The sequence below is a fragment of the Trichogramma pretiosum genome, unplaced genomic scaffold, assembly GCF_000599845.2.
Source record: "Trichogramma pretiosum strain Unisexual culture from Peru unplaced genomic scaffold, Tpre_2.0 scaffold96, whole genome shotgun sequence".
Classification (NCBI taxonomy): Eukaryota; Metazoa; Arthropoda; class Insecta; order Hymenoptera; family Trichogrammatidae; genus Trichogramma; species Trichogramma pretiosum.
In genome coordinates, this window is record NW_019640792.1 from 180949 (window position 1) to 198087 (window position 17139).

The following is a 17139-nucleotide window of genomic DNA, read 5'->3' on the forward strand; positions in this document are numbered from 1 at the left end:
AAAAAATGCAATACGTGCAACAATCTAGGGCACGTAGATGCTGATTGTTTTAGAAATAAACCGAAAAACGCGAATAAAAATCATCACGAAAATCAAACATCAAAAACTGAAAACCAACAGTCACAAGACTTTCACTTTAAAACTTTAAAAATCGATGTGGAGCCTAACCCTTGTTTAGCCCCACTAGTGAAATATAAATCATTTACCTTTCTACTTGACACAGGGTCACAAGTTAATCTAATAAAAAATAACGAGTTCATTCAAAATATTTATGATACTAATAAACGCATTGAAATACGTGGTTTAACAAGTAAAAAAATTACAGTCTCGGGTAAGGTTAAATACCTTATTAGTAATAGATGGATCGAATTTTTTGTAGTTCCTACAGACACTAACATCACTCATACGGGAATTATCGGTACCCAATTTTTCTTAAGCAATCAAATTTGTTTAGATTTTTCAACAAATGCAATTTTAAATTCAAAAAACATCATCAATAACAAAACATACGAAGAAACTTATGAAAAAAGAAAACGGCTCTGTGAAGCGACAGATGAACTATTTTATGTAGATATTTTGGGTGAACAAAGTAAACACCTGCAAGGGCAATTCCTCATAGATACCGGATCAGAAGCAAATATTGTCGCGAGTCATTTAATACCCCAACATTGCAAAATCGACTACAGTGAAACCTTTCAATTAAAAGGAATAAATAACGATACGGTGTCTACCATAGGTACTATCTACGCCAATTTTCTTTGCGAAAAAGACGTTAAATTCTTGGTTGTACCAGAATTTTGCGGATTACCTTGTGAAGGCATAATAGGGGCTAAATTTTTCAGACAAGCAAAAGCAATCCTCGATTTTAAAAATAAAAAACTCATTACGAAAAATGTAGACATCAGTTTTAAACCTCGGAAAGATGTTCCCGTTGGAAACATACTAATGCAAGATAACCTTAGCGCCAATGAATTAATTGACAGTTTAATTTCTTTCCATAATGTACATGCAGTAGTTAGCCCAAAAATTGAACCAATAATTGACGAGATACAAGAAAGTTCATTAACTGATTCGAAAGACCAAGAGTCAATTTTATTCCCAGAAGACGATATATCATACGCGAAACTTCATCTTATGAAAAATGCATACGATGAAACATATGAACAATTAGACATTCCTTTAGAACAAAATCAAGTTTTTAGTATAAACTCTTTAAAACCTAGGCTCAGAAGGCGTGTCAATAAGTTAAATTGGACCTAAGGTCACAATACTCCCCAGTCAGAATAAGATCAATTATTAAATGTCGCGTCTCACGATGTAACACAACAACCCAAATGTTGGGATGAATAATGATTTGCGTACAGCTAGTGTGAGAAAGTTAGTGGGCTGTTGCAAAAAAGAGAGACAATTTTATGGAACGCGATACGTTCTATGATTTTATGATACGACTTCTGGCACAGCTACGTGCGGTCCTCAGTACCTTCCTTTATAAATAAAACATGCGAACCTCAGTACCGTACTTTATTAATAAAACATGCAGTCCTCAGTACCGTACTTTATAAATAAAACGTGCGGTCCTCAGTACGTTCCCTTTACCTCAAATGCATGGTCCTCAGTACCGTCACTCTGCTAAATAATTAATCACTACTCATAAATTGGACATTCCCTTCAAACACGAACTTTAAGCTATTGGGGTCAAACCCAGGCTTGAAAGGCGCGTTGTCCTAATTATGTTGGACCTAAGGTCACATTTGGAGGCTCTAGGGAGATAACGTTTGTTTAAAGAGGGTTTAGTTTATACATAAAATACATTTTTCATAAAAAATAAATTTTTTTTTTTGGGCGGCATAATTTTCAAATTTTTTTTTAAATTTTAAGGGGTGACGATTCTCGCGTTACACTTTTAGAACGACGACCTTCAGAGGCGGGTAATCACATTTTTAGAAACGACGATTTCTCGCGTTACAACTTTTTACGACGACTTTGAAAGTCGGGTATTCACAATTTTAGACGAGATATTTATAGGTTGTATCGTCAAGAGCTGTCACCTTTACAATCCATCTCAATACTAGTTAAACTACAAATAGCACTCTATAAAGAAAAGTGAAGCGAATATAATTATTTTTTGTTATTTTTTTGTTTTTTTCCCTTGCTTGTTTTAGTGGACAGTATACACGATTGGGTGGAATTTACCGAGTTTTACACTAAATACTTCTTGAAATTTGAGAAATCAGGAAAATTCCAAGGGTATAAAAATAGAAATCTTGCAGTGAGAACAAGATTAACTATCAACGAAAAACTAGCTGAGAAAATAGAAGCAAAAGTAACTTGGGGCATAAGAAAAAGAAAAAATATCGAGAAAAAACCTCTACGATATGATCAAATCGTAAAGTCAGATGAAATCTGTGTAAAGTCCTCGGTGAACAACAATCATATAATTCAAAGACCTTTTATAAAGCCAGTAAAAACAAGCGTAAATATACGATTAAAATCAGCTGCATATGTACCAGATTATGACTGGATCGATTTGTGAAAAGACGATCGCGAAACAATCACTAAACCACGGACGATAAACGACACCAAAGTCGATCCTTACACCATCACAGTATTTGCTCCTATCAATCGCTTGAGACGACAATTACGAGATCAAGCCACGCTAGAACGGAAAAAGGCCGCGGAACAAATATGCTAACAACTAACAAAATGCTCCAAACATATCAACTATGCCTGCGCCGCGGCGCGCCGGTACCGTGTCTTCCCGTATCGATATTTATTTAAATACGTAAAAGTACAAATAATCGATAAAATAAGTATGATTGCATCCGATCTTTTGACTTCTATTGTTACATTATTCGAAATTATGATTATAAATATAATAAAATAGTAATTAAAGCATTTCAGTAATTTCCACGTAATTTAATCATTTATTACGATACAGATATTAAGGAGAAACCATTTCGCCGTGGTCCACTAGAGACTTAATTACACTGCAATAAAACCGTGATTTAAGAAAATATGAACACTACCCGTGAGAAACAAATAAACATGTGTTCGTCCCATAAACTCAGTTCGTTAATAAAGAAACACATGTCCGCGCCGTGAACTCAGTCTGATGATAAGAACCACTTTCAATTAACATGATTTCACTATATACGTAAGCAGATACGCTGTAATAAAATTAACATAAGTATGTAGTTCAAATGAAGATATTTAAGATGAGGGCCATGCGGCCAGCTGAACAAATGAAGCTGATTCCGGGAAAGATTCATAAACAGGTAATAAAGATCACCTTTTTCTCAATGAACTAAATTGACCAGAGCCCACTATAATAAACGGCGCTAAGAATACCATCTGGTTTTTACGATCACCCGTTGTCGACGAAGATCCAGATATGCAGTCTAAGAAATCATGCGATCTAGAATTAAAATAATATAACAGGAAAAAATTGAAGTTAAATTTCCGTATCTGTCGAACGGTAAGACGCGAACAATTTTATATCTTCCTTGTTCCAAAAAAAACTTATCTATGAGCAAAGGTTACCTGAATCGTTTCACTTTTAATTAAATAATTAGCAGATACGCAAAACTCGGGCAGCTTTGTCTGTGCATTATTTAGTTGATGGTTTTTATATTTTCATCCTATTATCCTGGCCATCGATCATTTATTCACTATCTCGAGTTTGTTTTATTTCGAAAGCTTACTCTGACTGTGCGAGGTAAATATGCATGTCAACTTCAAAGGAACAAATTATGAGACTTTTAAACCTTTCTAGTGCAAATGACAAATTTTAAATGCCAATGAGTTTATTTTATTTACATCGTGTATTATTAGATATCCGAATCATAGCGTCGCCCGATACAACGAAAAACTCGATCACTTATGTAACAATCGTCACGGTGATAAGTCAACACCGATAATACTCTTCGTGGGGATCAATTGACATACATTTTTTAACTACGAAACATATCCACCAACATGGATGTCTCGACGAGCAGAGGCGACGCTCAAGTACAAACGCTGAAAAGCGAGTACATTTGGACCATTGAGAATTACAGTCTGCGAACACAGAACAGACACGAGTCTCTGAAGTCGGAAAAATTCAAGATCGAGGGCACGGAAAGGTACTACAGCCTAATTTTCTTTCCCACTGGCATATCAGGCGACGACGACTTCGCCAAGCTCTACCTGGTCCAGTGCAAATACGACGAGGTCGAAGTTAGTTTCACCGTGACATTCTTGGTCGACGACAAGCCCGTGAAAAGCGAGAAATCCATCAGTCGCAAGTTCAACCAACAAGTGAAAGAGTTGGGCATACAGAAGGTCTACAGGGTGCAGAACGTGAACGAGCTGCTGTCCGCCGAGGACGTCATGACCATTCGCTGCGAGCTAACCGTACGCGTCAGCGAAGTCAAAGAGACCGCCGAATTTTCCGGTACTTTTTCAAGCCGTCGCGAGGTCTTTAATTCGTTTTGTATAGTCGCGCCCAACAATAATAGAAATAAGCTACCTCACAGACACTAAACATCGCGAAATACATTCATTTATTTTCAACCAAAGTCGTATGAATAAGTGATTAACAGATTCAATAATATATATTTCAGAAATGCTCTAATTCTAACGCTGAGCGTCTTACAATTTTCTCTCATTCTCCACTGATATCTCGAAAGTTGCTAAAAGACCAAACTAAGAAAAATTGTAAGAATCGATTTCTTTTGACCATATGATACTTCACTTTTTTTAAATTTCATTTATAACACCTACAAATTGTTCTCTAATTAAGATGATACGCTTTCAAAAAAATCAAATGACTCTTACCGTGCTATCAGGACATCATTCTCTCCATCCTTGTAGGGCAGATTTGAATCTGCGTCTCTTCTTAATAACTGCTTGGCTGCTCCAACTTGGCTATAGCGCAGAGTTAATTCTCGATGACTCGATGAACTCTTGTCGTTTAAATATGCAGACCACGCGGAAATGCTTAAGGCCATCATCGTCGGTGTAATTCACATCAATCCTGTGGTATATTCTAAAATGTTTATAGACCAAGCCATTACAATGAAGTTCCATCCGATTTAACAACTTTTAATCTAAGCAACTACACTTTAAGTGTTTAGCTGCATGATGCAGTGGTGTGGTACGATGCAACGATGGCTTGCCGTCTTTAGCATCGTTGGACTTGTCCTTGTAGGCGCGGCGAAGCACTAAACTGATAAAGCCTCCCGCTAGGAAAGTAATTTTGACAATCTTTGTCCTTTCAATTGATTTTTTCTTTCAAATACTTCAATTTTTCCAAACGGTTTTTGTTTTTTTGATTCACTGTTCTTCACACTCACACAAACACAATTGCTCAAATTATAAAAAATGTATTTTTGTCACGAGAACCAAGTGCTTCGGTCGGTGTGATCTTCCGAGCTGTTTACTCGGCGGCATCGTAACGTGAACTGATTTACGCATGTAATGAGTAAGAAGCATATAGTGGAAGCTGCACGAGATACAAGTGGCGACGCTATGTGTGAAGTAACGATTAGAAAGCGTTCTAGTCCAGCGTAATACGGTCCCTACCACTCCTACAAATTTTTTTCTTTAAGATGATAGACTTTCAAAAAAAAATCAAATGGCTCTTTCAAAGCTATGTTTTCCTAATGAGAATTCGAGTCAATAAATCTAATCTCACTAACGAACGATCGTGTTACACGTGTTTATGTATCTTTGAAACAGTTTTTGTATTTACCGAGTATTTGTGAGTGTGCGGTGTCTAATACATTGATTTTTTATGAAAATGATTGCTGGCTATATAATTATTATTAATATATTATTTATCATCTTGAAGCGGAAAGGTCGATCGGGTGAATCTAAAAAAAATCAAATTATTCCACTTCATTGTTTTGTTTTATAATGGTTCTTTAGATTACGCTTTACAAGTAAGTTATAATTAAAGCTTGTGTGAATAAGTAATTAAGAGATTTAATAATATTTATTTCAATAATTCCCCAACTGCAACGCCGAATGACAAAGTATTTTATTTTGTTCTGTACGTATATGTTGGAACGGAGGTGTAGAAAGACCCAAAGTGAGAGATAGTATACGAAGAGTTACTTGAAATGATAAATTTACGTTTAGAGATGATCAACAATGAACTGACAACGCCTACACATTTGTCTCTTTTTGAAATGATACATAAATTGTTAGAGTAACTGTCTTCTCCCATATTGTGTATGACTGAATCAACTTTTGCGGGAGAGAGACACCCTACAACTGTTATCGTATAAACAGTGGGAAAGGATATTATGTTTTTATTTTTATTTTCTGTGTGCCTTATTTGCTTTGACTTCATTACGAAGGATCGAAAGCAAAAGAGGCACACTAAATTGACGCTATTCTCAGGCATAGGATATAGGGAATAATCGCCAAATTTTGGTATGGGTTTTCATATCGCCATCTGGCGTTATAAATTTAACAAAATTTAGTTGAGCATGTCGGAAGCAGACCGATACACTACTACAATCGTGTCATAATTATTTTTCACTTTATTTTTTTTGTGCTCGAAAACTTCAATTAATTTTAATTTACAAAAGTTTTAACTCATATAGATCCACAAATGTAAATTGTGAATGATAAATAAAGCTCTAACTGTAACGCTGAATGTCGGAGAAGTTCATCTTGATGTGCGTATGTTAGAGGCGTAAAACGATACAATGAGAGAGATATAATCCAAAAAGTTTCTTGGAAAGTCTTCGGAATCAATTCTTATTGGATCATATGGTACTTTCACCTTTGGAGATGGTCAAGTGGCAACGCCTACAAAATCGTTTCTAACTGAAACGATACGCTTCTAAAAAAATTAGCTCTCTTCGAGCTATGTGTTCCTAATCAGATTTTTGAGCTAATTAATCGTCACTTCATTAATAATTGATCAAAATATAAATGTCCATAATTAGTGAGAATTTATTATGTTACAGAAATGATTTTTAACAATAGAATGATCATTTAACCCATCAAGGCTAGAAGCCTGATTCTGTTGTTTTAAAAAAACCAATAGTTACAATTGTTTCTGATTATTCCATCATGAAATGGTAGTTTATATTATGTGTTATAATGTAATGATGATCAAGATTAATGATTTTTCTTCATCCAAAGCTTGTATGAATGAGTAATTAAAGAATTCAATAATATCTGTTTCAAAGATGATCCAACAGCAATGCGGAGTGTCGGATTACTTCATTTTGTTCTGTACATATGTTGGAGGCGTAGACCCAATGTGAGAAATAGTATACAACGAGTAGGCAAGATTTGGACTTTCACTTTTTACAGGCTCTATCGACACCTCCTCTTTCTACAGACTCTGCTAGAAGTAAACATGTCTCATCGATCTAAAAATAGATTCGACTATCTCATATCCTATGTTATCCTATTACTTATTTCACAGCTTCGATTCGAATTCGAGCTCAATCGCGTTGCTCAGTTGTTCGAATAAATTGTAGGTACGAACCGGCGAAGATTTTATTTCGGACGCTGCGGCGGTTCGACGTTCTTGCTTGGCGACAGGTGTTGTTGGGGCCGAGCCTCTTCTCCGGGACCTTCCGACGACTCGCCAGTCCTCTTCGACAGTTGCCTCCGCTGATGGTGTTGCTGTAGGCAAGATTTGGACTTTCACTTTTTACGGGCTCTATCGACACCTCCTCCTTCTATACAGACTCTGCTAGAATTAAACATGCCTCATCGAGCTAATGATAGATTTGACTATCTCATAACCTCTGTTATCCTGTTACTTAATTAACACTTTGAGAAGAATCCATTGATACAATAGCCATTTTTGTCAAGAGCACGTGTGGAATTTCCAATCACTACTAAATAAAAACTTTGAAAATGTCGTATAGTAGAGGAGTTTAAAACGATAACAACATTCATTTTGTGGTCTACTAATGAACTCCAAGTGACTAGATAGAGAAGAGATTCAGTCCTCCTTTTTCAAAATTCATCGAGTGACTCCGCCCACTAGTTGGTCTGTTTGGAGTGAACATTGACACTGATCTAATTGTATATGTGATACTCTCATTATGTTTATGTTTTTTATGATTATTCAGACCTAAATGAGAGAACGATCCATTTATATCATAGCTATGTTGCGACAAACACAAATATTTATGTAATGTCAATCTAAAAACACGTGACTGGATGAAGTCAGTGAGATGTAGTCTTTATATACGCTCTATCGACACTCAATCTAATTCAAATTATAAAACGACATTGATCTAATTACTTTATTATATTTTTGACACATGCTACCTTCTTATAATCTATGCTTTTCTATTACTAACTCAAATTTGAGAACAATATATTAATAAGGCCACAATGATGCAAAACCAAGATCACATATCATTTAGGTGTTTAAATTGTTAATGTTGGTTTGTATGTACACTTAGATACATTTGACATTTACATTTGACATGTACATTTGACGTAATATCAATGCATATTTTATATCTAATGCATTTGACATCAATATTTCGTAAATGATGCTTTATTTAAATGGTTTATTCATGATTTTGCATTATCGATTTTTAAAGGAACTCCATCAGCTTCGATGAGTGTTTGAATGTATTATAATTTATTGGATTCGAACGGACTTATATTACGATCTTTATGAGTTCGCCTAATCAATCAAAAATCAAATTAATGCACTTTTTAATAGTTTCAATGTTTGTATCCATGCTCTATCTAAAGCACAACTGTCTCCTCCCATATTGTGTGTGACTGGATCAACTTCGGTGGGAGAGAGACACCCTGCAACTGTTATCGTATAAACAGTGGGAAAGGATATTATGTTTATATTTTTATTTTCTGTGTGCCTTATTTGCATTTACTTCGTTGTGAAGAATCAAAGGCAAAAGAGGCACACTAAATTGACGCTATACTCAGGCATAGAATAAAGGGAATAATCGCCAAATTTTGGTATGGGTTTTCGTATCGCCATCTGGCGTTATAAATTTAAGAAAACTTAGTTGAGTTATCGAAAGTAGATCGGCAATACTTAGAAATTTATTGGATCATCGAGTGATCCACTCATTTAAAACTACGTTTGTTAGGTCTGGCGTAGATAAGCAACAAATGCTAAACCTACCTGGCAATGATAAAATAGTTGGAGTAAAAATTTCAATAATTTGAATCAATTGCTTAACAAACTTAGTCATATTTGTTTACCATCTAAAAACACTGTCATCATTTGAATCATCGAGTAGGCATTATTATCGTAAAAATTCATGAACATCAATGCGTAATGTGTCCTAACAATGACACGAAAGTATATAGCCTTGTGAATCTTAAAACAGAGGCAGAGCGAATCAGTACAGTCTGCGTCTTTGCCGAAGCTGCACTGCGCGGGGTTATATAGTTTTTGCTTAAAGAAACGACAAGATACAGCTATAGCGCACGAAACGTGACCCGGCATTAAGTGACACTCGCTCTCTCTCTCTCCTACGCCCTTCGCCAACAGAATTTCATACCTGTAGATTGGTCCCCACGTTTCACCCCTTTCCCTTCGATAAAATATAGCACCGATGTAAATACTTTGCGTGAAAATTCAGCAAAGGCACGCACATCGTCTTCACAGCTATTGCTCATACCACGTAACAGTGTTTTACGCACAGCGGCCGAAGATCAGCACCGCGAGAGTCAAAACAGGCGATGCGCGCGGGATGCTTCTCGATCGTCGCGCGAAGAAAAGATCGCCCCGATACCTATGCAGCGAGAGAGATAATATATAAAAAAGACGAAGGAGAGAGGAAGAAGAAGAAAAAAAAATCGAGGTATATATAGTAGAAGAAGCGAACGAATTCCATCGTCAATTGAAATTCGACGCGCAGAAAAAGCATCTACGGCGACGAAATGCGATTTACGCGCGAGAGAGAATGCGAAGGTATGTCGTATAGTCGTACACCGTCGACGTTCGACTGTATACGGCGACGGCGACGGGGTCGAGAGCCAAGCGCAGCTTCTATTATGCACGATATATAGGAGATAGAGAGAGAGAGAGGAACGCATTGACAAAACGGGATTTTCCTTAACCTTACCGATATCATTGCATTTCTACCAATACGTTTTTCCAATTTTTGCAGCTCGTGCCGTATAACGCGTCGATATATAAGCTGCGATAGACGCTCTCGCGCGCGGCTGCCTAAAACTACTCTCGCATATTTTTTAATGCATTTTCCATCCTTATACTTTCGCGTTTACGTATACGTTTATGAAAAGGTGAAAATCTCGGAATACTTATGGGTATAGTCGCGTATACCGATTCGAAGAATGCGAGTGTATTATTTGCGATTCTATTGTACGCTTATACGTATTATACCACAGGACAAAATAGTTACAATTATTAACCTCTGCGCCCATGGCGTACACGCGAAATTGCCAAAGAGTGAGTCGAGCGCGCCATATGACACACACGGGCTTTATATACTATAACTATATGTAATACGAAGCGCGCGCGCGAGACGGCCGAGGCTCGATATATAATATACGAGATTCCGCTGCTCCGGTTGTAGTAGGAGCTCCTCTAGTACCCAGCGCGCGATTAATCCTATTTCATCAATTACCTGCCTATTCAGCGTCGTGTTATCTAAATTGATTGGACTGCCGGAATAATTGCAATTTTCCTGCGCCACTCGAGAGAAATTACAAATGTGTGCGTGTATCGATGCATACAAGTGCGTGGGTTACGGGTATATGCGTGCCGTATACAACGGTACGTAATACCCGCTGATCTCGATGTAGTATTTCGGGCGGGGCACCACTCTTGGAGAGCACCGTAGACACACGTACACACGATAATACACGTGTGTGTGTGCGTGGTACACGGTATACGTGTAGAATATAGAGAATTGCTTATATAATAATATATACAACGCGGCAGAAGCAACGAAGAGAGAGTCATCCAAGCGGGCTAACCCTTTGTCTCGAGCCTTTGACTGTAAATTTATACATCTGTGTACGTGTGTGTACAAACGTACTCGCCATATGATTATACACGCGCAAATAAGCTGCAACGAGAGCGAGAGGAGGAGATTCGGCCAAGACAAAGCACGAGAGGGTGCGTGCGGGTACTTTCCTCCTCGAGTCTCAACGACGACGAGCTATACTACTGCTCTAATCGCGATGATTCTCGTTTCGATAAATCTCGAATTATACTCCTCCATGCGTTCCCCTCCCCAATTGTTACTGCATAATTACGTTTGCAATAATGAATTATTAAAATATGTCCGTATAGTACAAAAGTTGTGCTCGCGCATTCTCGTTGTTTTGAAAGCTAACCATTGAATTTCTAAATATACACTTCTCTCTGCGCGAATTTATAAACTTTTCGTTATTCCGACCAAAACGCGCCAAAACTCCGCGGCTATGTACGTATATACAGCATTTATACATTCATCTCTGCGATTCATATTCATATATTATTAAAAACAATTCCACGTCCGGACGTCCAAACTTTCGCTTGTATTTCGAGGCTTTTGGCAAAACAGGCCCGCGAGTGTGTTGACCGCTGAAACGACATAACGGTATCATCGAGATTCAAATTTTAATCTCCGCGTCGAATCGATGCAACGTGTTGTTTTCGTTTTGTCGTATCCATTATACAGTCTATTGATTCTCTCTGTGTGATTTTTTTTTCAATGCTTATATTTGACTTGAACAAAAAAAAAAACTTACGCCCGGAACAAAAAAAAGAAGCTTGAAGGATTAAACGCGGTCAAATTTATTTCCTTTTTTTTAAAACACCGACGCGCTTGTAAAAATATCAACATACGTGACGAAAATGTAATCATGTGAGTTCTTTTAAATTGCGACCCGTTGGATTCAAATGTTTTTCACGCATGCTCTTGTGCTGATATTATTTTGAGAGGATAACATACAGTAAAGGTACATAACTTGGTACTTAAATACTTGTCGGTATTTTAATATTTTAATTCTGTACAAGCTGTGCGAACTTTTTAAAATTACAATTGGAAAAAAGCGTAAAAAATTATTAGTTTGTTTTTGCTAGATTAAAATATACATTTATGAGAAAAACGTATTCGAGGTTTTTTGAATTTAACGAATTCAATTTTTTATCATAAATTTATTCATCTGAAAAAATGCTTCATCAAATAACATCAGATATTGACAAAATAAAAGATATTCGCTTATGTTATGGCGAACTTTGCAGTGTAGACGTCAAGTAAATCTATATATATAAAGCGAAGTTGGTGTCTGTTTGTCCTTTATGATCTCAAAAACTATTTGTCCAATCGGCTTGAAATTTTTACCACGTATTCATTGTACCACTGCGCAGGTTTCTATCATATTAAAACCATTATTTGCTTATTTATTTTTGAGTTCAGAATTTTTTTCGTATTTTACCACTTTGCGTGCTCGCTCGCTCCCTGGTCAATTGTTATAAAAAAGACCGTAAGCAGTTGTTTTTACATGCGGTCAATCGGCATACATTGTATTTGATGTGTACATGTGTTATTACGCTATTCGAGTTCTACAAGTGTGTCGACTCGACTTATACATTTCCTACTACGTACTTGACGTGGCCTGTTTAAGATCTTTTAATCAGTCGAATTTATTGAAAAAATTGAACGTGGGCGAAGCCACGACGGGGTCGCTAGTATGTTATAAATCTTAATTTATCAGCTGGTCGATGATCATGTCATTGCAGAGATTCCAAAATGAATCAAGTGCTTACGAACCTGACGAAAGTCGATGCTAAATAATATCGAATTTCTAAGTTTATAGTTTTTCTCGCTAGATCGACAACGCGTCGTCTCGACATAGATTTCCATCAATCTACTGGATCGCGTATCTATTTCACACCTCGTAAGAAGTGTTCAATTCGATGTGTATTACATAATTTCTCTCGTTTTCTCTTTTTTAAAGCTTTGTTTTCCATTTCGATCGATGTAGTTAGATTCTAACATTCCGAGTCGGCGCATCCGCTCACAGAGTGAACTTTCATGCTTGCTGTTTAGATTTTTATTCTTCCCTTGCGACATTTCTATTTTAAGAATCTCTGGTTATTTTGTCGTAATGATTTCGAATTTTACTACAGTTGCTCGAAGATTAATTATGTTTTACGCCGTGCGTGACAATGACCGAGAAAATTATATTTTAATTAAACCGTACTGCTAAAAAGCGACTGCAGAAACCATCGCGATTAAGCATATATTGCACAAAATGAGCAGATCGAACATTATTTGAAATTTAATCATCGACAGCTCGCAGATGGAAAATGTAATTTCCTCTTTCAAAATATTCGCTCTCTCTCTCTCTCTCTCTCTCTCTCTCTCTCTCTCTCTCTCTCTCTCTCCGAATGATTAAAACGCTAATAAACACGATCTATAATAACGAAGTACGCATCCGCACACGCATATTGTGTGTGCGATATTGCAACACATATATATCGAATAAATGAAAAATGTTTAAAATCTCCGTCAACGATCGTTATTAACCTCTATGCCCGCTTTTATTTATGTTGCAGCCAGGTGCCTGGAGCCGGACTTTCTTAATCCCATGGAGAACGTAACGGTGACGAAGGGTCGCGACGCCGCGTTCACGTGCGTGGTGAACAATCTTGGTGGATACAGGGTGAGTCCCTCGTCCGCGAGCGGTGATCACAGTGTGGCCAATCCTCGGGTAACTATTTCCACCTCGGTGACACGAGTTACAAACCAAAAATCAAAATCAAAAGTAAAGTGTTAATGCGTGAGTCGAGCACACACACAAGCCTCTGCCTGCCCTATTTTCAAAAAAAATAAATAAATAAAAGTCGATCGAGATCTATATTGTCGCAAGCCGTATTTATCACGCACCGTATTGAACTGCCTCTTGTTATGATAATCAGCCTCTCGCACACCGTATTTTGTTACTGCAACTTGCAACTATATATACGGCGACAATGATCGATGAAATAATGTTGCACTCTCTATCTTGCCTCGCTCTATCTATCTCTATATATCTCACTCACTGTCTGTTCTCACTTTCGCTCACTATATACTAATAATAATAATAATAATAATAATAATGCCAGCAGCTATGTAATGATACAATTATATTTAACCTGTTTCTAATATACTACACCCACTATCTCTGTCTATCTGCCGTATTAGTTTATCTTGCACAGCTCTCAACTCCCATCATCGCTAATTATTACAAGCCTCTTGCAACAACTTTATCTCTCTCGCTCTCTATCTCTTTCTTTCCCTCTCTTTCTTTGTAATTCTCCGAGATTGATTATCAATTCCTCGCCCCCCGCCCCCCCGTATACAGCTTCTCTCTCATGCCTACTTTTCTCATGATAATAACGCTAATAATAATGCGCACGCAGTAATGATATCAATTATACATTGCCTCTCTCGTATACACTAGATATATCTGCGTAAGCACACGCGCGCAATATACTTCACGCGCGGCTCTCCTCCCTCCATATATAGCTATACGAGCGCATACCGCACGAGAGAGACCGACAGCATCGTGCGTATACGCGTGTGCCCGCGAGAGCTTTTGTGTATCCTCCACCAACACACAAACTGCGTGTGCTAGGCGTATTATCTTTCCATCTCACTTGCCATGCGTATTATTATTAATAATATATAATAATATATAATAATAATAATATATATAGACCTCGAGTAGGTAAACATTATATCCAGCAAAACCCGCCGCTATATACCTATATTGCGTATGTATTATCGCTGCAACTCTCGCTGCCTAATTATTGTTATCTGATAACCCTCCTCACTCTCTCTCGGAGCAGCTGCTGCTGCTGCTACTTGCCAGTTGATGCTGCGCGCGCGTTATCATCATCAAGCCTCGTGCGCGCATTATATAAATCAGAGCTGCAGCGCTGAAATGTCAGGCTTTTGCGAGCACCTACCATACTGCTACTGCACCCCGGCGTTGAGATTATGCCAATGCAATCCAAGCTGCTCTCTCACTCACTCTCTCTCTTTTACTCAATCTCTCCCGCTCTCATCCCTCGACTCGACTCGCGGTTTCGCTCGTGCCGCGCTTTGATCTTGCCTTTAATCTTGATTTCATTTCGTTTACCACGTAGGATTTATAGATGTATATAGTATTGCGCGTTTCGAATCTGTGTGTGTATATTATGTATATATGAAACAAAATGCACACCAACAGACGTCGGTCCACGTCGCCGTGCCGGTATCGTTTCTATATACGAAAGTAGATTAACACCGGGGCTATATACATGTGCCGGCTGCACAGAGAGAGATATCTGTATCGGTGCGCGCGGATCGATTTCGGGCGAAAACAGTTTTCATTGGAAAATTGAACACAGTTCAATTAAAATCTTTTGCGCGCACGACGGTGGCAGCGCGGGCGAGTTACAACAACTGCTCCAAACATCGGGGCTACGCGAATACTCGATTCGATGTACCTTATCCAAAATACTATACTAGTGTATCGAGTGCGATATTTTATGCATAATTTGCCGCTTTTTTTTTCGAGAAGAAATTCAATTATTTTTTCAACGCGATTGTCAAAATTATCGTGGCGCGCGATATGATTGTATCGTCTCGAGTACCGAGTAATTTCAAATGCAAATATCGCTTACGATCTATACACATCGATGATTAATTTACTTCGAGACACGCGGCTCAAATGTACGTGCGGTATTATAGTCGAAGATTATTCCGCATTAAGAGGGCGTAAGAGCTACTGTATTACATTGCCGATGCATCTTCGTAATAATGCATCCTCTCTCTCTCTCTCTTCCCCACCTCATGTCTTACCAAATTAACTTCCTCGCCTTTCTACGTATAACAAGCAGCGCACATACAGCCTTAGCAGCGAAAATTGTCACTCATCCTCTCTCTCTCTCTCTCTCTCTGTCTCAAGCTTCTCCGCTATATATAATGCACTCGCACACAATATGTATAATATCAATATTAATTTCACCTGCCTATGTACATGAATATCGATCTCGCTCGCACGCGGGCCTGAACAACCCGCACAGCAGACTCTGCGAGGCGTATATATATTACTGTGCGCGTGCCGCTGCACTTTTGAGTTTTGTATATATATCGTATAATGCGAGCGTGATGTTTTGTTGGAAACTTGCACCATGGAGTTTTACACAGTAGCAAAGTATATTTTGTATATATACACACCGAAGCACCTTTGTGTGTGTGTGTACATGAGTTATAATGCATGCTGGCACTTATGGCGCACCACCACCACCACCACCACTGCAACCCCTCTACGACGGCGCAACTTGTGCGTTGCGTTATACACACTCGTCGAATAGAGGCGTGCACTCTCGCAAAATTCGACAAAATATATATATGTATTTATAAAAGGCGATGATCCGACGATGATATATATTACGTGCGATCGCAGCTTTCGATTATGTATACGTTTAATCCACTTCGGCTCCGTCGCGGCTATACATAAGCGATGACGTTGTTTTGTATACATATAATCAGTCGACGAAGTAAAGAAACGAAAAAAGAAAACGAAAAGAAAACAAATAAATTGATTGCTTTCCAACGGCACGGGAAGTTCGGTCGAACGATGATGATGATTCGTTGCCATGGCGCACATTATTATGCTCTTGTTGTTGTTATTGTTTGTTGTTGTTGTTGCTGCCACACCGCTGCCGTACTGTCGTTGTTGTCGTTGTCGTTGTTGTTCCGACCGATTTTCCTCTCGCAAAATATTAAAGCTGCCAAACGAATTTCGAAACCCGCAGACTCACACGCAGGTATTGTATGATAAATAAATACGATATGAACGCACAAATATGTATTGGCCTAAAGTGATCAATGAATATTCGCATATTTTGATTTATAATAGAATATTATAATTATAAATGAATATTTTAATGATATATTATTAACGATTAATATTATCACATCGTATGAATAGTAAATATTTTATTATTTATTAAAAGTAGTTTCCGACGCAAATACAATTGAACTTGGGAAAATTTCACGTTTTAACGTTCGACCTCACACGTGATAATTTTTTTTCCCGTACGATTTTCAATGAAATTGCAAAAAAAAAAGGAAAGAACGAAAAGTACTCGTGGAACACGCGAAAGAGCTGATGCAGATGAAAAATTTGAAGCACGTGTGTGCG

General features: G+C 37.8%; 1 protein-coding gene across 4 annotated transcripts in view; it reads left to right on the forward strand.

The window, feature by feature from the left end:
• Positions 1–17139, forward strand: part of LOC106655644 (lachesin) — a 165173-nt gene that overhangs the window by 105524 nt on the left and 42510 nt on the right. For 3 of the 4 annotated variants that reach the window (XM_014376140.2, XM_023463524.1, XM_023463525.1), the window contains one exon: positions 13520–13674. In XM_014376140.2, the coding sequence (XP_014231626.2) occupies positions 13520–13674 (155 nt within the window). The remainder of the gene's footprint in view (positions 1–13519; positions 13675–17139) is intronic. The other variant, XM_023463519.1, reaches the window with a different exon arrangement.